Source organism: Vulpes vulpes, chromosome X, assembly GCF_048418805.1.
Source record: "Vulpes vulpes isolate BD-2025 chromosome X, VulVul3, whole genome shotgun sequence".
Lineage (NCBI taxonomy): Eukaryota > Metazoa > Chordata > Mammalia > Carnivora > Canidae > Vulpes > Vulpes vulpes.
Window position 1 is genome coordinate 87732873 of NC_132796.1, and position 27718 is coordinate 87760590.

The 27718-nt window shown below is 37.7% G+C and overlaps 1 protein-coding gene across 10 annotated transcripts in view; it reads left to right on the top strand.

Moving 5' to 3' along the window:
* DOCK11 (dedicator of cytokinesis 11) overlaps positions 1-26332 on the top strand; it is a 189608-nt gene extending 163276 nt beyond the window's left edge. For 4 of the 10 annotated variants that reach the window (XM_072743984.1, XM_072743986.1, XM_072743988.1 and 1 more), the window contains 8 exons: positions 4811-4933; positions 8589-8702; positions 9262-9408; positions 17113-17323; positions 17691-17881; positions 18655-18755; positions 20764-20902; positions 25866-26332. In XM_072743984.1, coding sequence (XP_072600085.1) covers positions 4811-4933; positions 8589-8702; positions 9262-9408; positions 17113-17323; positions 17691-17881; positions 18655-18755; positions 20764-20902; positions 25866-25988 — 1149 coding nt within the window. In that variant the 3' untranslated portion in view covers positions 25989-26332. Of the gene's footprint in view, positions 1-4810; positions 4934-8588; positions 8703-9261; positions 9409-17112; positions 17324-17690; positions 17882-18654; positions 18756-20763; positions 20915-25689; positions 25708-25865 lie in introns of all 10 variants that reach the window. The other 6 variants (XM_072743983.1, XM_072743985.1, XM_072743989.1 and 3 more) reach the window with 3 other exon arrangements.
* The last annotated feature ends 1386 nt before the right edge of the window (positions 26333-27718 follow it).

Sequence of the window (27718 nt, forward strand, 5' to 3'; positions counted from 1 at the left end):
TTTCAATTACCATATGTTAGTTTTGCCTGTACTGGTGTCATAAAAATGGGGTCATTCATTCCATTCAGTACATACCCTTTTGTGTCTGGCTTCTTTTGCTTAACCTAATGTTTTTCAGATACATCCGTGTGGTTGAGTTATAGCAAAAGTTTGTTCTTTTTCATCACTAAACAATATACCATTGTGTTGCTAATTGATTTTTTTTTTGAGCCCGTTCTCCTGTTTATGAATTTTGGATTGTTTATAGTTTGGGGCTGTTTTTAATTAGGCTGCTTTAAACTTTCTTATCTGTAACCTTTTGTGGACATCTGCTTTCATTTTTCTTGGATAAATACCTAAGGAGTGAAATTACTGGATCCTAAGGAAGTTGTATATTTAATTTTCTAAGAAGTTGCCAAAGAGTTTTCAGAGTGGTTGGACCACTTTATACTTCCACCAGTAATGGATGAGAGTTTCAGCTGCTCCATACCCTCACCGACATCTGATGTTGCTAATCTTTTTTACCAATACATGCCATTCTGTTAGGCATGTATTGGTATCTAATTGTGTTTTTTTAATTTATATTTTCCTTTTCTTTTTTTAAGCAGGCTCCATGCCCAGCACAGAGCCCAGCATGGGGCTTGAAATCACGACCCCAAGATCAAGACCCGAACTGAGGTCAAGAGTCGGATGCTTAACCGACTGAACCATCCAGGAGCCCTATTATTTATGTTTTCCTAATAACTAATGACGTTGAGCACTTTTTTGTGTGCTTCTTTGCCTTTCATATATCTTCTTTTGTAAAATGTTTAAGTCTTTTGCCTAGTTTTAGAAATGACATTGTTCATTTTTTATTGTTTTTTTGCAGGCATTTTTAAATATTTTCTGGATATCAGTTCTTTGCCAGATATATGGGCTGCAAATTTCTCTTTGATTTGTTTATTCATTTCTTAATTGAGTATTTTATTGAACCCAAAGTTTTTATTTTTATGAAGTCCAACTTACCACCTTTCGTGTTTTGTTCTTTTTGTGTCTGGTCTGAGAAAATTTTGCTTAGCTCAAGATTGTAAAGGTATTGTCTTACACTTTTTAAAAAAGATTTTATTCTTAATTTTTTAAAAAGATTTTATTCTTAAGTAATCTCCACACCCAATGTGGGGTTCAAACTCATGACCCCAAGATCAAGAGTCACACGCTCCTCTGACTGAGCCAGCCAGGCACACCCCTTACATTTTCTTCTATAAACTTTATCAGTTTTATATTTAGATCTATAATGTAAAATTCATTTTTGAGCATGGAATTTGATAGAGGTCAAGGCAAGGTTCAAGACAGACTTAGATGGTTCATACCGTATGGGGAGAAATGAAACTCTCCTTTTGTCTGATTGAATTACTTTGGAACCTTGGTCAAATTTCAGTTCTTTATATGTGTGCAGCCTATTTCTGGACTCTGTTCTGTAGCACTGACCTAGTTGTCCATCTTGATATGACTATTAGATCTTGATTACTCTCTAAGTCTTGAGATCAGATAGTGTTAGCCCTCCAACTTTTTTTTTTTTCAAAGTCATTTTGGCTATTCTACATCCTTTGATTTTCCATATAAAATTGAGAATCCTCTTTTCTGATTTCCTCAAAATAGCCTGCTGAAAGTTTTTTGGGGATTTTTGTTAAATGTCTATATCAGCACATGCAGAATGGCGAGCTTAACAATATTGAATCTTTCAATGAACATTTATTTGAGTCATCATTAATTTCTCCCAGCAGCATTTTGTTATTTTCAGGGTTGAAGACTTTCACTGGATTTCTTATTAGATAATTGATGTTCTGCTGCCACAGTAAATAGTGTTGCTTTATTTTTCAATTTGTCGTTGTTGATATATATCATTACAGTCGATTTTTGTATGTTGGTCTTATAATCTGCAACTTTGCTAAATATGCATATTAGTTCTAGTAGTTTGTATATTCCTTAGGTTTTTCTATACATACAATCATGTCATCTGCAGAGACAGGCAGTTTTACATTCGCCAGTCTTATGCCTTTTCTCTCTTTTTGTTGCTTTCTTGCACCGGCTAGGACCTTGAGCATAATGTCAAATTCAGGTGGTGAGAGTAGACATCTTGACTCGTTCTCAGACTTACGAGAAGAGTATTTAGCCCATAGGTTTCTCGTAGATGCTGTTTATCAGATTGAGGAAGGTCTCTTCTAGTTCTTGTTTCCTGAGAGTTCTTTTTTAATATCATGAAGGGATGTTGAGTTTTTTCAAATGCTTTTTCTGCATCTATTGTTGCAGGTACCATTTTTCTCTTTTATTCTGCTTTGTTCTGTATATTACAGTGATTTTTTTCCTGTTACAAACCAGCTTTATATTCCTGGGACTCACTAGTTTGTGGGGAATTTTTGTTTATTTTCGGGTTTTTTTGGGGGGGGGGGAACTCACTAATTTGTAACAGATATTTAATTCCCCCAAAGTTCTTCCTTTCCACTGTTGATAGAAATTTTAATTTGACTATTAAATGTTAATATACATTTACTCAAGTAGCAGCATTTAATGAACATCTATCCACTGCCACTGTACTAGTGACAAAAGAAACCAATATAAATGGTTTCACTCATATGTGGAATATAAGAAATAGTGAAAGGGACCATAAGGGATGGGGAGGGGGAACTGAGTGGGGGAAAATTAGAGAGGAAAACAAACCATGAGAGACTCTTAACTCTAGGAAACAAACTGAGTGTTGCTGGAGGAGAGGTGGGCGGGGGGCTGGAGTAACTGGGTTATGGGCATTACGAAGGACACATGATGGGATGAGCACGGTGTTATAGTATATGTTGGCAAATTGAATTTTAATTAAAAAATACCTCAATAATAATTTTAAAAAGGAAACCAATATAAATAAGGTATTGTTACTACTCTTGAAGAGTCACAGCCTATTTGGAAAGTCAGATACATAGACAAGTAGAGTGATATATCCACTCAGTGAATTCTCAGAATAGGATAAAAGGTATCTAGTGTTTTGCTAGTCTGTGTTGATTAGAAGGATCCCAGAAGAGGTGATACCTTTGCTGTCTTAGAGGGGTTAACCAAGTGAAGGAGGGTAAAGGACAGAGGGCGCAGCATACAGTTAAGGCAACACTGGGGTGCTGCAGGAGAACTACTCATGGTTCATTGTTGGAAAAACAAGCACAAGGCTGGGCATGATGAATGATAAGATTACAGAAGTGTCAGCCAGACTATTGGAAGCCTCATGAAAGAACTTGTCCTTTGCTCTATGAACAAAGGGGTAGCCAACATGAGATTTTAAGAAGGGGAGAGGGTCATGGTCTGGTTTACATTGGAATCAGAAGCCTATGGCAGAAGATAGATATTTATAAGTGCTAAGGCTGGAAGCAGGAAGATCAATTAGAAAAAAATAACGAGGTCTTACACCTTAGCAGTGAGAGGAGAAGTGGAGAGGGAGGGTCAGATTTGAGAAATATAGGAAATAAAAAGGAATAAATAGGAAATAAAACTGGCAGAAGTTGGTGATAAGCTGATTAGAGGATGAGTGGAGAGACTGTACATTGGTTTTCCGGAGCTGCCATAACAAAGTCTGCACATGTCTTGTCTCACAGCTCTAAGCACTTAGAAGTCTGAAATCAAGGTGTCAGTGGGACCATGTTCCCCCTGACACTCTGGGGGACGATCTTTTCCTCACCTCTTCTTAGCTGGTTTCTGGCACTCCTTGACTCGCTGCTTTACTCTGCCTCTGTCGTCACAGGGTCTGCTCCCTGAGTCTCTGTCTTTTCATGAGGATCCCAGCCATATTGGATTAAGGGCCTCCCCTACTCCAGTATGACTTTGCCATAACTAAGTATACCCACAGTGACCATATTTCCAAAAAGTTCACATTCTGAGCTAACTGGGGGTTAGGATTTCAACGTCTTTTTTTGAAGGACACACTTCAGCCCATCCCAGGGGCTAAATCAAAGCTTCTCTTGGGTTTTCTAGCTAAGGGTTCATAGGGTGTTGCCCCTAATTGGATAGAAAACACAAGTGAAAGAACCAGTTTAGGAAGAAGGTTGAGTTCAGGATTGCCTAAATTTAGGGCACACAGGAAGAACCATTTTAGCATTTAGTTCTCTAAGTCTCGAGAACATCTCTTCAAGATAGAAACAAGCTATTAAGATTTATGGCTAGCATCAAGAATGGGCTTCATCTTATTGTTGAGAACATGAGATGGTGGTTCATAAAATAATTTGTCGCAGCTGTTAGCCTTCTGGCAAGGACAGAGATCTCTATCGAGCTATTCTCTCACTCTCCTTAGTTTTAGGGCCAACAGTCAGGAAGGAAGCATTCTTGACCAAAATTACTTCATTTTCATAAACACCTGTATCACTAACACAACAGCTTGAAAGCTGTCAAATCTTCTCAAGACTGTTATATTATGTATAAATATAACTTCAGTATAAAAAAGAAACAATGAACATTCCTAGGCTTAGTGGGATTTACCCCATCAGACGTTCAGTCATCCTCAGTTTGGAACAAACAGTGCATCCCCCTTTAAAGATACTCCTTAATGGGTGACATTTTTAAGTACAGTTCATATCTTCTTTGTGTGAGTAAAAAAAATAAATAGGTACACTTCACTATTGTCAGTATTACTTTCATATTTTTAAGAAGAGTTTCAATTTCAAATATTCCAAGTATTTGATTTAGAAAATAGAGTTACACAAGCCTGCTTGTTCTGTGCACTTTCTATTTGTTCTCTGTGAACTTGAAATGGTTCAAAATTTATTTACTCAAAACTCTCAAACCATCTCTAATTCCTGATTGCATTTTGCTCTTAATGCAGGAAGTTTTGCTGGAGTTGCTAGAACAATGTGTGGATGGCTTATGGAAAGCAGAACGCTATGAAGTAATATCTGAGATTTCCAAGTTGATCATTCCAATTTATGAGAAACGTCGTGAATTTGAGGTAGGTAATTTAAATATTTGCATCATTGGCCTAAAGTGTATTTTTTAATTAATTAATTTTATTTTTTTATTTTTTTCTAAAGTGTATTTTATTTTGGTCTTGGAAAAAAAAAAAAAGTCGTGTAGTTATGTCCCTATCCCTCTACCTTGTGTCCTCTGAGAATTAGAAGCTTAATTATATTATGGCATTTGTATTTTATTATAGATTATGGATACTCAGCTATATTGTTTTGACACATTTGTCCAATTTTAAAGCTCCTATTTTAGAAATCTTGTGAAATCCCAAAATGAGGATCCTACCTTACATTCATTTAAATTTTCCAAATGAAATTAAGGACTAAACTCCAAAATACAAGTTTAAATTTCAATTATATAAGGGGTTCTTGAAACATTTTAATCTAGCAGTCACCCCCCCACCCACCCACCCACTGCCACTTCCCCTCAGGGCATAAAAAGTCACTGTTTTCACCAAATCTTCACTCAAAAAAGCTATTGAATTTCCATGTTGCCCTGGGAAGAAGCATAGACTTATTCTTTGCAGTTTCATGGGGAGACTGAAGAGGCTGGCAGATGACAATGGCAGAGATAATTAAGGCACTAGTAATAGTCCTACCATGACAAGTTTTTCCCAATGTAGTCTGCCAGCCAAAGTTGTTGATAAAGGGTAATTAATAAAGACCAGTACTATAATGAGCACCTGTTGCCACCCGCTCTGAACAGGAATGTTTTATATTCAAGTCTCTGAGTCCATATCATAACTCCTACCCCTATTATGCTGGGAAGGGGTGATTTAGGATTCAAGCCCCCCCTTTTTTTAAAAAAAAGCAAACCTATTTATTCTTCTTAAGTATCACAAGTACACTTTCATTATTGAAGAAGTTTCCCAGAGGGGAAATACATACATTTGATATCATCTGCAGAGTGTTCTAATCTCTGCTTCAGACTGGCTCTGATCAAACTCATTTTTTCTTCCCGGGTTCTAAGCCTTTTTCTCTTTGCCATACTTTTCGTGTATATGGGGCATGCCTAAAAAATCATAGTGGAGTTCCAGTGATTCTATTAATAAGCAGGAGCTGAACAATTAAACCTAGGTCATAGAGGTGGCAAAGAATAGCCCATGAGACAAGAAAAGAAATGGCACTGCCCCTTTTATCGAAGGATTACATCCTAAAAACCTTTCTAAAATGTCAATAGTCCCTATTTTCTTACTAGCTTGAAGATCAGGCTATTAGAAACCCAGGGAGCATTTTGCTACTCAATCAACTAATAGGGAAGAAAAAATACCTTCTCTACACATGAAAGGAAGCATTTTTTTTATAGGGACACTACCCCTGTTTCCTTGTAGGCTTGTAAAGGTCTATGCAGATCCCCTGGCATTCTACATAAAGTATAGTCATTGTTTCTAAGACACCGATGTATAATTTTTTACTCTATCTTTATGGGATGGGCTGAAAAGTGTCAGAGATAGCAGCCATAAAGATAAGGAAAATTTCCCTCCAATTGAGCTCAACTGTTTCTGTGCTGCCCTTTTTTATGGAGGTGAAATTCATATAACATACAATTAACCATTTTAAAGTATACAGTTCAGGATCACTTAGTGCATTTGTGATATTCCAAACCCACCACCTATTTCTAGTTTCAAAACATTTTCATCATCCCAGAGAAACCCTTCCTTACCCACGAAGTAATCACTCTCCACTCCACCCGTCATTCCCTGGTAACCACTACTCTGCTTTGTGTCTCTATGGATTTGCCTATTCTGGATGCGTCATAAAGAGGGATTAATAAAGATGTGACCTTTTGTATCTGGCTTCTTTCACTTAGTATAATATTTAGAGGTTCAACCAAGTCATAACATGGATCAGAACTTCATTCCTTTTTATGGCTGAATGATTTTCTATTGCATGGATATGCCACAATTTGTTTATCCATTTATCCTTTGACAGACATTTGGGTTGCTTTCACCTTTTGGCTATTATGAATAGTTGCTGTTGTAGACATTTGTGTATAAGTTTTGGTGTGGCCATATGTTTTCATTTATCTTGGGTATATACCTAGCAATGGGTCATAGGATAATTCGTTAACTGTTTTTTAAAGATTTTATTTATTTATTCATGAGAGGCACAGAGAGAAAGAGAGAGAGAGGCAAAGACACAGGCAGAGGGAGAAGCAGGCTCCATGCAGGGAGCCTGACGTGGGACACAATCCCGTGAGATCACACTGTGGGCTGAAGGTGGCGCTAAACTGTTGAGCCACCCGGGCTGCCCCACTGTTTAACTTTTTAAGTAACCACCAAACGGTTTTCCTTTTTCCCTTCCCACCATTCACGTATACATTCCACATTCTGAACACATTTGTTGTTTTGGGTTTTTCATTAAAGCCTTCTTATGTGGCTGTGGATGTGAAGTGTTACCACATTGTGGCATTTGATTTGTATTTCCTTGTGACCAATGATTTTGAACATCTTTTTATGTGCTTGTTAGCCATTTGCATGTCTTCTTTGGAGAAATGTCTATTCAAGACCTTTGCCCATTTTTAAATTGGGTCGTTGGTCTTTTTGTTCTTGAGTTGTGAGAGTTCTTTATTTTTTTTTAAGATTTTATTTATCTATCTATCTATCTATCTATCTAGAGAGAGAGATTATACGTACAAGCGCGGGGAGAGGGAGAAGGAAAGAATCTAAAGCAGACTCCCCACTGAGCATGGATCCCTGCAAGGGGCTCGATCCCACCACCCTGAAATCATGATCTGAGCCAAAATCAAGTTGGAAACCCAACCAGCTGAGCCACCCAGGCACCCCTGAGAGTTCTTTATGTTTTCTGATAGTAAACCTTTATCAGATCTGTAATAGGCAAATATTTTCTCCATTCTATAGGTTGTCTTTTCACATTCTTAATAATGTTCTTTGTATAACATACTCCCTTTTTGTGGCTATACAGATGAATATGTTATTTGAAAACTTCTGTAAGCTTGTATAAAAGCAGTCCTCACTGAGGCATATATGCTTATTTTTGTATCTGCCTTTTTTTTTTTTGGTTTCCTCTCTTGGTGGTCCACTACATTCCTGGGGCTGCCAATTGGAAAGGTCCAGATCTCTCTAGCATCACTTTGCTGAATCACTCCACCTTGCTTCTTCATCCAAAAATGGGAGAGAGAAACTATTCCCAGCTTCTGCTCTTTCTCTGAGCTTGACTTTATCTGCATTTGTTTTTATCTCCAGAAGTTGTTGCATGAATTTTTATTTCTCATCTCTGTCATAAAGACTCAAGCAAAGCATTTGGCTTCTCTTTCAGTTGAACTAATTCAGACATATAGAAAATAGTAGTCAATAATACACAGTATGTTTAAAGTAGACATTACCATTGAGATATGCATGAAATGAAGCATGATATTTAGAATTTAGAAATACACAGATACATATACAATAGAAATGGTTATTTGACCATTTTCTGTTCTACCCTTAGACCTAATGTGGTTGAGGAATTTTGTGTAATTGTGATAAAGGGGTAGGGGAGTGGAGAGTGGCTGACCCCAACAAGACCATTTTGAAAAGGAAATAGTATTACTTCCCCCTGTCCACCAGCCCGCCACACGTATGTTTGCCATTTAGTAATTAACCAAAAGACAAAGCTGATTTGTATATTCTCCTTTTTCAGAAACTTACTCAAGTTTATAGAACTCTTCATGGAGCTTACACAAAAGTTCTAGAGGTTATGCATACAAAAAAGAGACTTTTAGGGACTTTCTTCAGAGTTGCCTTTTATGGCCAAGTAAGTATACTTCCATTCATAAAGTTGTTTTTCTTTTTAAACATTCACCTTTGAATTATCAGATTGCTATAGCAGCAGGTATTGGTTCTTGGAGTCTGCCTGGATAGAGTGCCTATCATAATAGCCAGAAGCCTCTGTAGGTGTAAAGTTCACTTTGGTTTCTGTATCTAGAACCATTAGGTCAGAGTACAGCATAGAAGATTTGAGTTTTTCCCTCAGTTTCATTTTCTATTGAACTTCTTAAAGTATATATTTAATATGTAGCCCTGAAAGCTTTCAAATAAACAGGTAAGTATGACAGGGAATGGGAAAAACCTAGAGTGGAAATCTTCGGGCCAATGATATGTCCATATGCCGTGAATATGAAAATTCTTACTTCTTTGAAGTTAAAAAAGGGAATATACCCCCCCATGGCTTTCAGTATTATTTAAAATGTATTTAGTAAAAAAATTAAAATAAAATGTATTTCGTACATACTATTGCTATTTTGTACATTTTCTTTAAATGCTATGCTTGCTCAGACCATTTATATGTGATTGTGTGTTTCACTCTATAATAGTCCTTTTTTGAAGAAGAAGATGGGAAGGAGTACATCTATAAAGAACCAAAGCTCACCGGCCTCTCGGAGATTTCCCTGAGACTCGTTAAACTTTATGGTGAAAAATTTGGTACAGAGAATGTTAAAATAATTCAAGATTCTGACAAGGTAACATATGCCCTGTGTTTCAAAATCATTGTTTGTGAGTTCCAAGCATGGTATGCTGCTAACTTTTCCCTTTTTCGCTGGTGGAGAAGTATGGAAATACAGCCTGTCCATATAGTGAAAGAAAGGAATGGGGGTGGGGAGTAGGGTTTGGTGTCAGAACAGGGTTTAAATCTCCATTCTCTGGTGCCATTTGCTAGCTAGGTAACCATAGAAGTTACTTAACTTTGTGCCTCATTTTTCTCACTAGTAAAATGGAGAGGATACTAGTGCCTGTACTTCATTTCCTTCTAAGATATCCTTAGTTCAGTAGTTACATATGCAGTGAAGCAAGTTTAGGAGAGCTCCCTCAGTCTCGTTCTAAAGGCTCTCCATCCCACTAGGCCCTTACAGGGCAGGAGGGAAAAGGTTCCAGTGGGGGTGGCTCTTAGAGGTGCATCATTTCCTGTAGGCAAACTAGGGAAAGGACAGTAGGAATGCCTGACCATACTGAATCACCATAGGTGGGCCCAGAATGAAAGCTGGTTGTTAAGGCATGAAGGACCTACACAGTATACAGGATGTGCAGGCCACAGCAATAGTTACTGAGCGACTATGAGCCAAGCAACACATCAGCTAGTCGGCAGCACTGCCAGAGTGAAAAGCTCATGGTTATGGTAAAGACACTTCCCGATCTACCATGAAAATGATCACTTCACCCTGTAGACTTACTTGTCTCTCTTGGAAATGGCTCTACCTTGACCATAATGCCTTAGACATTTGAAAGTGGGCAGGCTGGCAGGTTTGAAATTCATTACTATTTGGCAAAACCTCTCTGCTTCTTTCCTTATCAGTTTCACTGTTTTGTGTTGTTTTATTAAGGCAACGGAATATGTTACCTCCTTGTAGCCAGATAGGCTTGTTGCCCATACAACTAATACTATAAATGGAAAGTTAATGGAAAGCCAGGCTTGCTGAACAAAATGCAGCTTTCTGCTTTATTTTGTCTCTGAAAAGTCAGCTAACCAGTGCTAGTGACAAACCACCATCAGGCAGCTGGACTCCTGACATAATTTGTATGTACAATAGTTTAGTCATTTTCCATATGCAACAGATATAATAAGCAGTTGCCACTCTTAAAGTCTTTATTTCTTAATGTGTGCAAGTAAGAGTTAAAAACACTCTTTTGCCTTGCCAAAGAACAAAATCTGCTTAAGGGCACAATTTGAAGAACAGTCTGGCAATGTTTTCCAATATTTTAAACATATGTTTCCTTGGACCCAATAATTTCACGCTTAAGGGTTTTTTTTTAAGGGGGGAGGGGCAGCGGGAGAGGGAGAGAGAGAGAGAGAGAATCTTAAGCAGGCTCCATGGCCCCAGTGTGGAACCCAAACTAGGACTTGATCTCACAACCCTGAGATCATGACCTGAGCCGAGATCAAGAGTCGGATCCTTAATCTACTGAGCCACACAGGCACTCCTAACGTTTAAGATTGTATCCTGTAGGTGTGCACTACCATAAAGATGTATAATAAAAGATGTTCATTGAGGCAAAGTTTATATGGCAACCTGGAAGCAATCTAAATGTCCGTATGGCTAAAGAAATGGTATTACCCATATAATAGACATAGTAACCTATGTGTTGAAAAAACTGACATAGATTTATAAGTGTTGATTTGAAACTATCAAGATCTATTATTGAGGGGGAAAAAGGGTGAAGTGCAGGAAATCATGGATAGGATGATCACATGTGTAAAATTGATGTTCACAATAACTTGTATATGCTTAGGAAATTTCTGGATTGATACATTCACAACTGTTAGCCATGCTTACCCCTGAGGAGAGGGACTAGCAGTCTTACATAGCAAGAAACTTGTTACTTTTCATGTGTACTCTTGTGTACTGTTTGAACATTTTACCATATACATATTTTACTTTCATGAGGTGAAAATCAGGCTTGACCTCTTTTTCATTTCTGTTCTATAATTTTTCTTAGCCTAGATAATTACCTCAACTATCTCCTGAGATCTCTTAGGAGAAATCTAGCTTTATTTCCCCTAAATACAGTTGAAACACAATGTTACATTTGTTATAGGTGTACAACATAGTAATTCAACAAGTTTATACCTTATGCTCTACTAACCACAGTGTAGCTACCACCTGTCACCATACAATGTACAACACCGTTACAATATCATTGACTACATTCCCTATTCTGTGCCTTTTATTCCCATGATTTATCCATTCTACAACTAGAAGCCTGTATCTCTTGCTCCTTTTCACCCATTTTGCCCCTCCCCCAATCCTTCCCCTCTGGCAACCACCAGTGTATTCTCTGTAGAGAAATCTAGCTATTTACTAGGAGAGAAAAGAAGGTTGGAGTTTCTGGATATAGGCTTTTATATTCTTACACAAGAACAAATAGAATGGGTTTGGAGAAGTTAAAAGATGCTAAGAAACTTTCTATCCTCTGGCTGTCCTATATATGTGGTGAAAAAAAAGATACATGGACAGTTCCCCAAGAGGTTTTTGTTGTCTTCTTTTGTTTGTTTCAATTTTTGTTTTCTACACTAAACACAGGAAAAGGCCTGTCATAAATTGCAGTGACATTGACAGTCACCAACACCTAAGTCCCAAATTATATTTAGTTGGGAGAAAACTGAAAGAACGGGACCTGGACATAGACTCATGTTAATGGGAAGACTGATGGAGGGAAGGGTATCTAGGGCCCACAGATAGAAGGTCCAGCAGGGACAGTTCTAAGATTTGCCTCTAGCAGTGTAGCTTCCTAAAATGGAATTTGGTTCTTCATGAAATGGTCCATAACTACCATAATTTATGTCTCTGAAAGAGAACCATTCTATTTTCCTGTGGTCCCTTTGGAGGACCAGAGGACTTAGGATAGGATTAATGTCAAGAGTGCCCACTCTTACAATGTCAGTCACTTCTTGTGGATGTCCAAATTGGCAAGCTTTTCTGTAGGATAACTGTGTAATATATATATATATATATATATATATATATATATATATATATATATATATATGTGTGTAATATATATATATATATATATATATATATAAATCCTTAAAACCATGTAAATCTTTTAATAAAGCAACTTTGCTTCTAGTAATTTATGCTGAGGAATAAATCAGAAAATAATGCACATAGTTTTAAATGCAAGCATGTTCATCAGAGCATTATTTGTAATAGCAAATAATTTTCATATGTTAAACCATCCTTGCATTCCAGGAATAAATCCTGCTTGGTCATGGCATATAGTCCTTTTAATATGCTGCTGAATTCTGTTTGCCAACATTCTGTTGAGGATTTTTGCATCAGTGTTCATAAGGGGTATTGGTCTGTAGTTTTTTTGGACTTTTTCTGGCTTTCATTTCAGAGTAATGCTGACATTGTAGAATGAGTCAGGAGTGCATGGGCGGCTCAGTTGTTTAAGCATCTGTCTTCAGCTCAGGTCATGATCTCAGGGTCCTGGGATCGCTCCCTGCTCAGTAGGGAGCCTGCTTCTCCCTCTCCCTCTGCCTGCCACTCCCCCTACTTGTGTTCTCTCTCTCTCCCTCTGTCAAATAAATCTTAAAAAAATAATATGAGTCAGGGTGTGTTCCCTCTTCTTCAGTTCTTCGGAAGAGTTTGAGAAGGGTTGGGGTTAGTTCTTATTTAAATGTTTTGTAGACTTCACCAATGAAAGCATCAAATCCAGAGCTTTTCTTCATCAGAAATATTCTTTAAAGATTGACTGGTTGATTGATTGATTGACTGATTTGAGAGGGAAAATGGGGGGGGACAGAGGGAGAGAATCTAAAGCAGACTGCACTGAGCACAGAGCCTGATGAGGGACTTGATCCCATGACCCTGATTCATGACCTGAGCCAAAATCAAGAGTCAGTCGCCCAACCAACTGAGCCACTCAGGCGCCCTCATCAGAAAAATTTTGATTACTGATTCAATCTCCTTACTAGCTATAGATCTATTTAGACTTTTAATTTTTTTCCATGGTTTAGTCTTCATAGGCTTTGTGTTTCTAGGAATTTGTTCATTTCATCTAGGTTATCTAATTTGTTGGCATAGTACTCTCCTATAATTCTTTTTATTTCTATAGAATTGGTAGTAATGTCCTCATTTTCATTTCTGATTTGAGTAATTTTGAGTGTTCTTCTTTCCCCCAAGTGCGTCTATTTAGATATTTGTCAATTTCACTGATCTTTTCAATGAACCAACCTTTAATTTTATTGCTTTTCTCTATTTTTCTATTCTCTGTTTCATTTATCTCTGCTTAATCTATTTCCTTCCTTTTGCTAGCTTTGGGTTTAGTTCCTATCTTTGTAATTAAGTTATAAAATTATGTTGTTTTGAGATCTTTCCCATTTTTAAATGTCTTTTTAACTATAAATCTCTTCCCTAGCATTGTTTTTGCTGTGTCCTGTAAGTTTTGATATGTTTTGATTTCTTTTTATTGATCTCTAAGTACTTTCTAATTTCCCTTGTGATTTTTTTTTGAACCATTGATTTTTTAAGTGTTTAATTTCCACAAATTTATGAATTTTCTGATTTTATTTCTGTTATTCCTAGCTTTATCCCATTGTGGTCAGAGAAGCTACTTTGTAGGATACTTGTCTTTTTAAATCTATTGAGACTTAATTTGTGGCCTAACATGCAGTCTATCCTGGAAAATGTCCCATGTGCACTTGAGAAAAAAGCATATTGTTCTTGGGTAGAGTATTCTGTATATGTCTGTGGGATGTAGTTGGTTTATTGTGTTCTTCAGGTCCTCTATTTCCTTACTTACCTTCTGTCTGCCTGCAGTATCTAGTATTGAGAGTGGTGTATTCAGGTCTCTAAGTATTGTAAAACTGTTACTCCTTTGAGTTCTGTCAATTTTTGCTTTATGTATTTTGATGGTCTATTATTAGGTGTGTGGTAGATGTTTATGATTGTTTTGTCTTCTTGCTGTACTGAACCTTTTATCAATATACAATGTCCTTTTTTAGTCTCTTGTGACCTTTTATAATTTTTTTAAGATTGTATATATTTACTCATGAGAGACACACATACACACTGAGGCAGAGACATGGGCAGAGGGAGAAGCAGGCAGAGGGAGAAATAGGATCCATGCAGGGAGCCCAATGTGGGACCCGACCCCGGGTCTCCAGGATCACACCCTGGACTGAAGGCGGCGCCAAACCACTGAGCCACCTGGGCTGCCCTCTTGTGACCTTTTAAAATTATAAATCTATTTTGTTTAATAGTAGCATATTATATTTTTATAATAGTTAAATTTGTTTCCCATTTCCTTTTGACTATAGTCTTTAACTCTGTGATTTTCATAGGGATTATATCTAACATCCTAAAGTTATAACACTCCAATTTGAATTTATACCTATTTAACTTCAATAACATACAGAATATCTGCTTCTTTAACAGCTCCACACCTGTGCCTTTCAGTTGTTGATATTATAGAATTACATCTTTATACATTGTGTGTCCAAAAAAGTAAGCTAATACTTTTTTTTTTAGCTAATACTTTTTAAATACATTAGTCTTTAAAATTATGTAAAAAGCAAAAAATGGAGTTACATACAATTGTTACAATAATATTAGCTATTACAATTGCCCATGTATTTATCTTTACTGGTATCTTTATTTCTTCATACAGCTTCCAATTACTACCTGGCATCCTTTCATTTCGAGCTGCAGGACTTCCTTTAGCATTTTATGTAGGACAATTCTAGTGGTAACAGACACCCTCAGATTTTCTTTATCTAGGAGTGTCTCAATTTCTTCTTCACTTTTAAGGACAGTTTTGTCAGATACAGAATTATTGGTTGACAGATTTTTTTCATTGGCACTTTGAATATGTCTACCCACTGCCTTCTGGCCTCCAGAGTTTCTGATAAGAAATCTGAAAGTCTAATTGAGATTTCCTTATTACGTATGATGAGTTGCTTATCTCTTGATTCTTTCAGAATATTCTCTTTGTCCTTGTCTTTTGACAGTTTGATTTCAGTGTGGGTCCCTTTGACTTTCCATACTTGGAATCTATTGATCTTTTTGGATGTTTAAAGTGATGCCTTTTCTCAAATTTGGGAAGTTTTCACCCATTATTTCTTCAAATATTATCTCTGCCCCTTTCCATCTCTTCTCCTATCAGGAACTCCTACAGTGTTTGTGTTGGTCCACTGGGTAATAGTCCACATGATTGTTATATCTTCAAGTTCCTTGACCACTATACTTGTCTGCTCAAATCCACCTTTGAATCCCTCTAGTGAATTTGCATTTTACTTATCTTAGTTTTCAGCTCCAAAAATTTGTTTGGTTTCTTTTTAGGTTTTCTACCTCTTTGTTGATATTGACATTTGTTCATACATCATTTTCTTGGCTTTCTCCGCATCTCCCTTTAGTTCTTTGGTCATCACAACAGTTGTTTTAAAGTCTTTTTTTTTTTTTTTAGTAGATCTGCTATCAGATCTTTTGTGGGGGGAAAGTTTCCATGGGTTATTTTTTCTCCTTTGTGCCATACTTTCCTGTTTCTTTAGATGCCTTGTGACTTGTTCATGACAACTGGACATTTGGATCTGATTCTGTGGTCATTCTGGAAATCAGATTCTCTCTCCTTTACCATGGTTTGCTGGGTTTTGTTTTTAATTGTTTTTAATTGTTGTATATTGTCTCTGTGCCATGGATCATGCTGAGATGTAAACTTCGGGTCTTCTCAGGTCTTTTTTGGAACCCACACCTTCCCCTGGGTGTGCATAGTGGGTTTCTAATTTCTAATTTCCCTCCTATATGCAGTTTCTTTTGAGTGTCCTTGTCTTTAACATCTGGTTCTCAAGAGGGGAAAAAGAAAAAGTGTAATTTATTAATTATTAATTTTAAATCCCATGGAGGTCACTTCAGTCAGGGGTAGAGAGGTACAACAGGAATGGCCACAGCCTCTTTGTGCCTATATGATCAGAAACAGCAGTCAGAGCACACATCCCCAATATTTGGAGGACAAGGTCTTTCTTGCCGATCCTGACTCCTGCAAGCTGTTCTAGGGACATGTGCACAGCTGCCTGCCATGGGGCCGAGGGGTGGGATATGAGAAGCTGCCATTGCGCCAAGAGCTGAAATTGACCAAAATCAAAATTAACTGCAATTTTCTTTCCAAGCCTTCCCCTACAAGTTGCAAGCTTTCAATAGACTCCAGAGTTCCAGAATAGTTAGATCAGAGAGAGTCTACCAAGGTAGATGTTGTCTAGGTGGAAGATAGATTTCTGGTGCTCTACCACCTTCTCAGAATCTTCTCCATAATATGTTTTTATTGAGGTAGAATTCAAACGTACAGTTAGCCTTTTGAATATATTTTTAAAGAATCAGATTATAGAACAGTGTTTAATATGACCTCAGCTTTGTAAGTGTATGTGCATAGAGAATAGACTGGAAGGAAATATATGAAAATGTGAATAATGGCCCTTGCTAAATGGTAGGATTACAATTTATATTTTCTTCCCCCATTCCTATAATTGCCAAGTGGGTTTCTGTAACTTCCTTATGATCAGAGGGACATGCTCCTTAAAAAAAGAACAAAGCTCTCCCCTAGGTGTGTATTCAGTTGGGAACACGGTCATAATGACTGTGTTCTTCAGTTGATCTCAGAAGAGTTAGTAGCTTACCTGTACGTCCTTTTTCCTTCCATTGACCAAAAAACAAAACTTTCTTACTTTATAGGTAAATGCCAAAGAACTCGATCCAAAATATGCTCATATCCAAGTCACTTACGTGAAGCCCTATTTTGATGACAAAGAACTCACGGAAAGAAAGACTGAGTTTGAAAGAAACCATAATATCAACAGATTTGTTTTTGAAGCTCCTTATACATTATCCGGCAAAAAGCAAGGCTGCATAGAAGAACAATGCAAACGCCGTACAATCTTGACCAGTAAGACAGACTTTGCATGATAACATTTTGTTTGACTTGGTTCTTTTCGATACACACAAATAGCAGGTGGCCAGCAGGAAAATGCAAACTGCAATTTTAATCACTCATTGTTCTGCTGTTCATTCACTAGCTGACACAAACATGGCAACGTATAGTTGCCCGGTATGTAATTTGTGATTGCTCCAGGGTGTCTCATAAAGAGAATTTTCCCTCAATCTCGAAGTAATAAGGTGCTGTCTGATACCCTAGGGTATTTCTAGAGAACGCATTGTGGGGGCAGTTAAACATAAAGGATTTTTTTTCTTTGATCTGTTTGAACAAATGATTCTTTTTTAAATATAACAAATCAATGTGAACATTTTCACAGCTTCAAACTCCTTTCCATATGTGAAGAAGAGGATCCCCATAAACTATGAACAGCAGATTAATTTAAAGCCAATTGATGTTGCTACCGATGAAATCAAAGATAAGACAGCAGAGCTGAAAAAACTTTGCTCCTCTGCTGACGTGGACATGATTCAGCTCCAGCTGAAATTGCAGGGCTGTGTTTCAGTGCAGGTATGTTGGCTGCTGAATGTGTCTTAAATGGTTCTTGATGTTCTTGCTTTCTTAAGGGCACAGAGCAAGCATTAATTGTAATTGTGTGTTCTGCTCTTACTAAGTGCAGAAACCTGTGCATTGTTCTTGATGAACTGAAAGACATTGTGCTCAGCGTCCATACATTTTGCATTGTGGCAGAAGACTCTAGCAGAAACCCCTGTGACGATTAGCCAAGCACTGTATTCACATAGCAGAGGTCATTAAGTAATTTATTAGAATATCGGCTTTGCAGATTATTTGCTTTGGTCGTTTTTTTTCATGTAAACTTCTAGTAAGAATAGTAAACATGGTCCTCAGATACAGATTTTTAATGTATTTAGGGTTTTTTTTTAAAGGAGAAATGCAGGGGCACCTGGCTAGCTCAGTTGGTGGAACATGCAACTCTTGATCTCAGGGTTGTGAGTTCCAGCCCCATGTTGGGGGTAGAGTGGACTTCAAAAAAATGAAATCTTAAAAAAATAAAAACAAAAAGAGAAAGGCAGAAATTACTCTTTTTTTAATTTAAAGATTTTATTTATTCATGAGAGACACAGGGAGAGAGGCAGAGATATAGGCAGAGGGAGAAGCAGGCTCCCTGCAGGGAGCAGGATGCAGGACTGGATTCCAGGACCCCGGGATCATGACCTGAACTGAAGGCAGATGCTCAACCGCTGAGCCACCCAGGCGTCCCAGAAATTACTTTTTTGATTACATTCTAACAGCTCTCTCATTTTTCTCCCTTTGTAACTTAGGTAAATGCTGGTCCATTAGCATATGCAAGGGCTTTCTTAAATGATAGTCAAGCTAGCAAGTATCCACCTAAGAAAGTAAATGAGTTGAAAGACATGTTTAGGTAAGTGCTGTGTCCTTTTTCCTCTATCCCTTTCCTCCTTTTTTGTCATAGAAACCAAGATATTCACCAAATAATATCCCTCCAAAAAAGGACAGTCTCTGTTCTCTTTTACAATATTTAAGTGACCTTCTAATGGTACATTAAGTAGTGAGGAAATGCATGATCTCTTTCTTGCTGCAGGACAGTAAGGATGTCCTAGTGTCCCAAGAGATTAAATATGCCAGTTTCCCTTATTCCTTGTGATATTATGGCACAGATGCAAGCCGACGTTCATTATATGCTTTCCTCCTTCACCTTATCATTCGTTTTGCAGCATTTCAGACTGTTTAGGGTAGGAACAAGAGTTTGGATAGGCCTGTTCCTATCCTGTGCTCCTAGTTCCACTTGGGATTCTGCTGGTTTAGGGCATGTGATGTCATGGCTCGAGTGAGCATCCCTGTAAGCAAAGACATGTCTGAATGTTCTTGCGTTAGAAAAAAAAATCTGTTTAATATACAAAAAAAAAAAGAGTTTACATTCCAAATAAGAGAGACAGTTGAGTAAAATAGACTAAGGAGAAAGATGATAACTTATCCACTCATTTGCTCCCGACTTATTTCATTTACTTTTTCCGTCTTTGTGTTATCAACAGTTCCAGGTTACAGAGTAACCAGAAGTCATTCATTGACCAATATTTATTAATGCCTGGCATGTGCAGAAAGATTCTACTAGTTGCTATGACAGGGATACCAGCCAAATGGATACTTTGTACCCTAAGACCTATGCTCTAATTATGGACATTACACACAAACCTGTGAATGATGGAGAAATAATTTTATGAAAAGTCATCAACTTTGCTGTCCCCACTTTTTTAAATTATCGAAGTACAGTTGACATACAGTATTATTAGTTTCAGGTGTATAACATAGTGATTTGACAATTATATATATTATGCAATGCTCACCACGGTAAGTGTGGCCATACCATCTGTCAGCATACAACATTATTACAGTATTATTGACTATATTCCCTATGCTGTACTTTTCATCTCATGACTTATTTTATAACAAGAAGTTTGTACCTCTTAATCCCCTTCACCAATTTCACCCATCCCTCCCCATCTTTGTCCCTACCTAATTCCAACCTATAGTACCCAGGACTGTACAGGATACGTAGTAGCCCCAAATAAATCACTTTTGAATGCACAACCCATTACCTACAGATGCAAATTAGTGTTAGCACAACTTGAGCTGATTTATTATCACAGGACTGAGCAAAAGGTCTTTCTAGAAGGTAGATGTTTGGAGCCAGTTTTTTTAAAAATTTATATTTTATTGGAGTTCAATTTGCTAACATATAGTATAACATCCAGTGCTCATCCTGCCAAGTGTCCCCCTCAGTGCCCATCACTCAGTCACCCCAACCCCCTGCCCACCTCCCCTACCACTACCCCTTGTTCATTTCCCAGAGTTAGGTGTCTCTCATGTTTTGTCACCCTCACTGATATTTTCACTCATTATCTCTCCTTTCCCTTTTTTCCCTTTCTCACTCTCAAAAAGTCTGTCAAATTTTTATATTCCCCAAATGAATGAGACCATATAATGTTTGTCCTTTTCCGATTGACTTATTTCACTCAGCATAATACCCTCCAGGTCCATCCACATCGAAGCAAAAGGTGGGTATTTGTCATTTCTAATGGCTGAGTAATATTCCATTGTATACGTATACCACATCTTCTTTATCCATTCATCTTTCGATGGACACTGAGGCTCCTTCCACAGTTTGGCTATTGTGGACATTGTTTGGAGCCAGGTTTTAAAGGAGGTAAGACACCAGAGGGGAAAGGTGGGAAAAAAAGGAAATGGTATTCCAGACTTAGGAAGTGGCATTAGCAAAGACATAGCAAGACATACAGGATTCTGACCTCTCTTCTAGGCAAGCCATGGTTAAAGTGAGTATCAGATTGGTGATCAGTGAGATTTTTCCAGGAATAAATGATGAAAGCCTTATCTTTGCTCATTGTCCACAGGAAATTCATACAGGCTTGCAGCATTGCACTTGAACTAAATGAGCGGCTAATTAAAGAAGATCAAATTGAATATCATGAGGGGCTAAAGTCAAATTTCAGAGACATGGTGAAGGAATTGTCTGACATTATCCATGAGCAGGCAAGTATTGGGGTGGTTGAAAATGGGAACATGATCTGGGGCCCCTGAAGTGTTACTTAGCAGAATCTACTAGTTTGAAATGTATTACCTTGACATTACTCCATCTGTATTTTCAAATTTGCTCCTATTATCTTTAATCATTTAAATGATATCATGCAAATCAAATTTGAAATCATTATCTATAGCAATTGCTAAAGCAATTATCAGTAATAAGCCATTTTGTTCTTTGGGCCACGGTGCTATTAGATAGAAATAACTAGCTGAGCAAATCTAAATTGATCTACTGTAAACATGGGTAAGAGTCTGTCAAGGAAAAAACAAAGAGTCTGTCAAGAAGGGGCCTAAAGAAGTGAAATAATTGGCACAGGAGCCAAATCCCTAAAAGAATATTTCTATGTTGGCTGTAAAAAACTATAAATACTATCGTTTAGGTGAGATACCGAGGGACTTCCAAAATTTGAGAATTGTCTTAATGCTCATACAGCCTGCAAAAAACTCTTCTTATATAAAATGTCTTAGTGTTTTCATCTATGACTGAGTGTTCATGACAATTGCAGCTTAGTAAAACCACAACCTGAAAAATATGAAAGCCGAGACCGGTTCATCACTTAAAACCACATTATGTCATAATTAAATAGTCAGGACTTTTATATACCTGAGCCAACCAGATGCCCCAGGACTTCTATATACCTATTTTAAACCTGAGTACTCCTAGGTTATCCTGGTAAACTTCACTTTTATGCCGAGATCCTGACCACTCTATACATGGATTATCACTCAAGTATTTGAATGCCTTCAATGTGTTTGTAAAAGTCCTAGCACAATGGTGTAGTCCCTCACTGATTGAGCCTATTAAGCTTCATTTCCTTACTAATGAAAACACCCAATAAGATAAATATTTGCTTCAGAAACTCTTTAAACTCTGAATTTTTAAGAAAGCAAGGCTTCTTTTTCTTTCTTTTTTTTAAAGATTTTATTTATTTATTTGAGAGAGAGCAAGAGAGAATGTGAGATGGAAGAGAAGGAGAGGGAGAAGCAAGTTCCCTGTGGTGAGCCTGATGTGGGACTTGATCCCAGGACTCTAGGTTTACGACCTGAGCCTAAGGCAGATGCTTAACTGACTAAGCCACTCAGTTGCCCCTAGAATGCAAGCCTTCTGAAAAGAAACAATAAATGTAGTCCTTTAGAGAACACATTCTTTTTTTTTAAGCTTTTATTTATTTGAGAGCAAGAACACGCAGGGGGAATAGCAGAGGGAGAGGGAGAAACAGGCTCCCTGCTGAGCAGGGAACCAAATATGAGGCTCCATCCCAGGACCCTGGGATCATGACCTGAGCTGAAAGCAGATGCTTACCTAACTGAGAACTGAGCAGGCATCCCTAGATAACACGTTCTTAAAGCTCATTCCAGAACCTTCTCTGTCCTGGTAGCTGTGTTTCAGTGATTGCTTGATGGGGGCATTCCCCTGTGTGAGACTGTCACACAAAGGGCATACTTATAAATAAGCAGATAGTGGCTAGTGTCCAAAGAAACTGCATGGAAACGATAGCGTAAAGAAGAGAAGAGCCATTTCTAGGAAAACAAGCTCATTGACTCTGACTCAAGCTCTAGGTCTCTGAATTTACTTTGTATGCTTCCACTCAGGAAAGGCTGTGGGAAATTTAGTTACAGTTAGTGCAAGGTTGCACTGCATGACCAGGAGCCTCCTTTTCCAACCACTGTCATCTTCTCAGTATGAGGAAGTCAGTCAGCCAGACCGTCATCATCCTATCCGTTCAGGGGAGACTGCTAACCCCAGTCTCCTATTCACCCACTCTCCACGTCTGGGAATCTTGTTGGCCTGAGGAGTCAGGGATCAGTGTTCTATTTCTTCTTTTCGCCATCTTTACTTCTATTAGCCCATTGAGGAGTGAGTGCAAACTGTTCCAAGGCATCCCTCTCCTGTTCAGTTTTTGGACGTCCTTTCTTTGTCTCCTTCCCAAAGCAGCCAGGTAACAGGGACTAGGGAGGTAGGAAATCACTCCATTTCCTTTATTCTCTGCATCTCAAGCTCAGCCCATGAGCGGTGGAGGGGTGTATACTTCTGTGCTGTCATGGCTCTGAGGCGAATAGACTACATAACCTGTTCCTAGGAGCTGTCCAATATATGGGATTCTGTCCCTCATAATCCACAGAAAATCAGCAAAATCTCCCTCACAAAAGATACAACAACAGCACACGTGGTTTTCAGCCAATGTGCAATATATGATAATTATTCGATTTGCATGCAACTGCAGGACTTAGCCTTAAATTCTGAGTTAGTCAAATAGAAAACAAATCATTCAATCTCCTGCTATTACGCTGATACACACACACACACACACACACACACACATATGTATATATATATTCATTCATTCATGAGAGACACAGATAGAGAGGCAGAGACGCAGGCAGAGGGAGAAGCAGGCTTCCTATGGGGAGCCCAATGGGGGACTCAATCCCAGGACCCTGGGATCACACCCTGAGCTGAAGGCAGATGCTCAACCACTGAGCCACCCCGACATCCCCGCTAATCAAGATATTTAGAGCAGCCGTTTTGTAAAGTTCTTTTCCCCCCTGAAGTATGCTGTCCTGTTTCCCAACTCTCTCTCTCACTTGATTCCCATTAACCATGGCTATTTTAGTGAATTGGAGAGACCAGTATTTTAGACCTTTGATATTATATATTGATAGATAACCAAGAAAATTCTTACTTTATTTTTTAAATTTTATTTTATTTTATTTACATTCAGTGAATTAACATATAGTGTATTATTAGTTTCAGAGGTAGAGTTCAGTGATTCATCAGCTATGTATCACACTGAGTGCTTGTTACATCACATACCCTCCTTCGTGCCCTTTACCCCATTACCCCATCCCCCTACTTTCCTCCCCTCTAGCCACCCTCAGTTTGTTTCCTATGGTTAAGAATCTCTTTTGGTTTGTCTCCCTCTCTGATTTTGTCTTGCCTTATTGAAAAATCTTAAGTTTCTATATTGGTATATAGTTATACAAGCTATCCCATCATAATGCATCATATTTCGGTGTACCTTAAATGTTGACTTTATAGTGAAATTTTATAATTCAATATTTCCTATTGGATTTTCACAAAAGAGAGCCTTTTTTCAGTCCTACACTTTGAGATACATTATTTCCCAAAGGAAACAAAATAATACAAAATAAGATAAAGTGTAGCTGTGTAGTGAAACATAAATTATTCGGTTATGACCCGTAAATGATTACTTGACAAAAGATATATGGCCTGGATATTCTTCGTCCTTTTCAATGTAATCTGTTCTAGTATACCAAAATACACAGTTATTTGTAAAACTTCTTCAAGCTTTTGAATTTTAAAAGGGGACTTAAAGAAAACCTTTAAAAAATAAAAATAGAATGGGATTTATATTACCTTAAAATTATTAACTGCAGACTTCTTAATTAGAGTTAGTGGTGGCCACTGTAGGGTCTGCTATATATTTTGTTTTCTGCACAATGAGTCATATATTGTCTTGTCACATCTGACAGGTGTGGATAAACAATTAGTCATCCCTTAAACTTGTTTGGCTTCCAGATTAGTGTCATGAGTTACAATATTTGTAAGAGGAAATTTCTCTATTACGGACTTTCTATAAGACATACTTTCTAACAACACAAATGATATGACTCATTACTGTCACCCTAGACCAGTTTGTGGGCTTCATTCTGAAGTGTTTTTTGTTGTTGTTGTTGTTGTTTTTATCTACTTATTTTTTTATTTAATTTTTTTTATTGGAGTTCAATTTGCAAACATATAGCATAATACCCAGTTCTCATCCCATCAAGTGCCCCCCTCAGTGCCTGTCACCCAGTCACCCCTACCCCCTGCCCACCTCCCTATACTGAAGTTTTAAAGCTAACTTGAGAACCAAGTACTGAAAGCTAGAGACCTAACTAAGTTGGTATCATATAGTAAAGAGGTTGTATGTGATGTATATGATACTCTTTTTCTTCCATCTTTTTTTTTTTAAATAGACTCCACACCCAATGTGGGGCTTGAGCTCATGACCCCGAGACCAAGAGTTTTATACTCTATGGACCGAGCCAGCCAAGCACCCCTTCTTTTCGTCCATTTAATCCAAGCACAAAATTTGTTGCTTTTGATCACACAAAATGGAAAGTTTTTAAAATATCTATGTCAATATGAATACATATATTTATGTACTTATGGGATATAAAATTTGTATTTTGTATGTGTGAAGTTCTTCATTTCCATGAAAAGCCTTCTGTATCAATTAGCTTATATAGTTATAGTGTGTCTTTAGAATAGAAATGGGCCTTTATGACTTTTTAAAATAATATTTTCGTGGGGTGCCTGGGTAGCTCAGTGGTTGAGCATCTGCCTTTGGCTCAGGGCGTGATCCCAGAGTCCCAGGATCAAGTCCCATATCGGGCTCCCCATGGGGAGCCTACTTCTCCTTCTGCCTATGTTTCTGCCTCTCTCTGTGTGTCTCTCATGAATAAAATAAATAAATATTTTTTAAAAATAATATTTTCCAAGTCTTCAAGGAAGGAGCGTGAGTATCTGTTGTTTGAAAAGCCCCACAGGTGATCCCAAGAACTACTGTTTAGAGCTCCTGTTATGATCGTTCATTTAAAAAAAAAAAGATATTTTAAAGATTGCATTGCCTCTCACTTTTTCTTGAATTTTACATTTTACCATCTCTTGTCTGTCTTAATGAGTAACCAGATCTTTTCTGCTTTTTTGCTATGCTGCCTTTGTAATACAGCTTTGAAGACTTAAGTCGGTAATGTTATTCTTTGCTCTTTCTGTTTTATGTCATTTTAAATAGCTACATGTCAGTGACAAATTGAAACATGCCTGCAATTTCATATACACATACTTTTTTGACAGGGGCTATTTTGCTTCATGATAAACATCCAGATTTTTTTTCCTCTGTTTTAGATATTACAAGAAGACACAATACATTCTCCCTGGATGAGCAACACATTACATGTATTTTGTGCAATTAGCGGTACATCGAGTGATAGAGGTTATGGTTCTCCAAGATACACTGCTGAAATATGAGGACATGCAGATGCAAAGTGACAACGAGACTGACCTTTCTCAGGAATAATCAGAGCTGTGCAAATGTTGAAATTTAAAGATTTGATATACATGGAGTGTTTCTTCTGACACCAAAATTTTCATGCTTTCAAACAGGGTGCTTACATATTTGTAAATATTGAAGCAACTTGAAAGTGCCTGGAAAATTGCACCACTGTGCTTGGTTTGTACTTTTTTAGGTAACCCTATATACAGAGAAGTAGAGCTCAAAAACATTAATTGAATTTGCTTAATTATTGCTTAAAGTAATAATGGTACTATGTAAAATTGTATAATGGAACACAATAAAAGGTAAAACTTATTTGTAATTAGAAGTGAAGAAAATAATATTTTGAACTTAGCATTTTTCTTGACAGGAAGCTCAAGTCACAATCCTACTGATCTGTGGAGAGAAAAAAAATTGATAAAATTTCCACAAAACATGGATATCTCAAATTGGGGAGGTCATCTGAAATCCTGCCTGCTAGTCAAGGCGAGGCTAAAGGAAACAAAAGGATTATTTTCAAAGGCAAACTTCACAAGGAAAGGCAATCCCTAGAAATACCAAACTTACCATTCCTTCAAATTTTGATCCTGTGATGCTGCTAGGTGATCAAGTTGGTCTCTCTTTGACTTCCAGGACGAGGGATTCATATGTGACCTAGCCCTTCCCTAGGAAGTGGCACTTGGTCTCAGAGCTTCATCATCTGGGGCTCTCCAAAAAGCTAAATAAAACATTTCTGAGAATTTACAGTCAGTACATCCTGTGCAACTTCGAAGCTTTCAAAGTAGCAGAGTCAGGGAGGCATTTTGTAATGGCTATTTTTTCCCCAGTTTATGATATTAGCAAGTATTTTGATAGAACTGAATGGTTGTTGCATTTTGGGAGTCAGAATAGGTACTCACCGCAGAATTAGCAACTGCTAGCTAGGGATTACATTTCTAACTATGAAGACCTCTCAGACTACTGAAATCATTCAGGAAACACCGAGATGTAAGAACTTTTTTTGCTTGAATTATCCATATAACTTTTTGTCTGCCTTTCAGGTAAACCTTAAGTTCCAGATGTGTTTTCCTTAGGTAGTTTAGCCTATTGTAAGGAGAAAAAAAAGACACTGAAGTGTAAATGAATTTGCATGGAGCCTAGGCTTTTTTAATGCTTTGTGATCAAGTAAATCTTAGAGATGATGCTCCTGGCTTGCCATTTTTCTTTACATGTCTTCTTTAAACTTTTAGGGAAGCATGAAATTATTTATCAAAGGTTAATTTTGTATTTTCATAGGGGATTCAGAAGTATTTCAGAAGCAGTTTGTAATTCCTTAATATCTTGGAGTAACCCTGTAGAGTTTTACCTTTCAAGTGATTAGATTTGGTATGTACGTGTAAGGAGCTGTCACCTAAACAAGTGCTGCCATCTGAGAATGAGGCATCGTGGGAAAATTTTAGTACTCTGTAGTCAATACCTAGTGCCTCTCATGGCCCCCAGCACGGTGTTACACACTGGGGGTGAAGTTTTATAAAAGTATAATAAGCGATCCCCTGTGCTAAAGGAGCTTGCAACGTAGTTGAGGAGGCAAGATATACACAAAATTAAATAATACAAGAATTGAAAACATAAGACAAGAATGGTTGCCTGTGAGCATTGCCAGGTGAATGCCACTGTCCATACCTGTATCACATCCAGGGAATGAGAGGTCACTGGATTGTAGTGT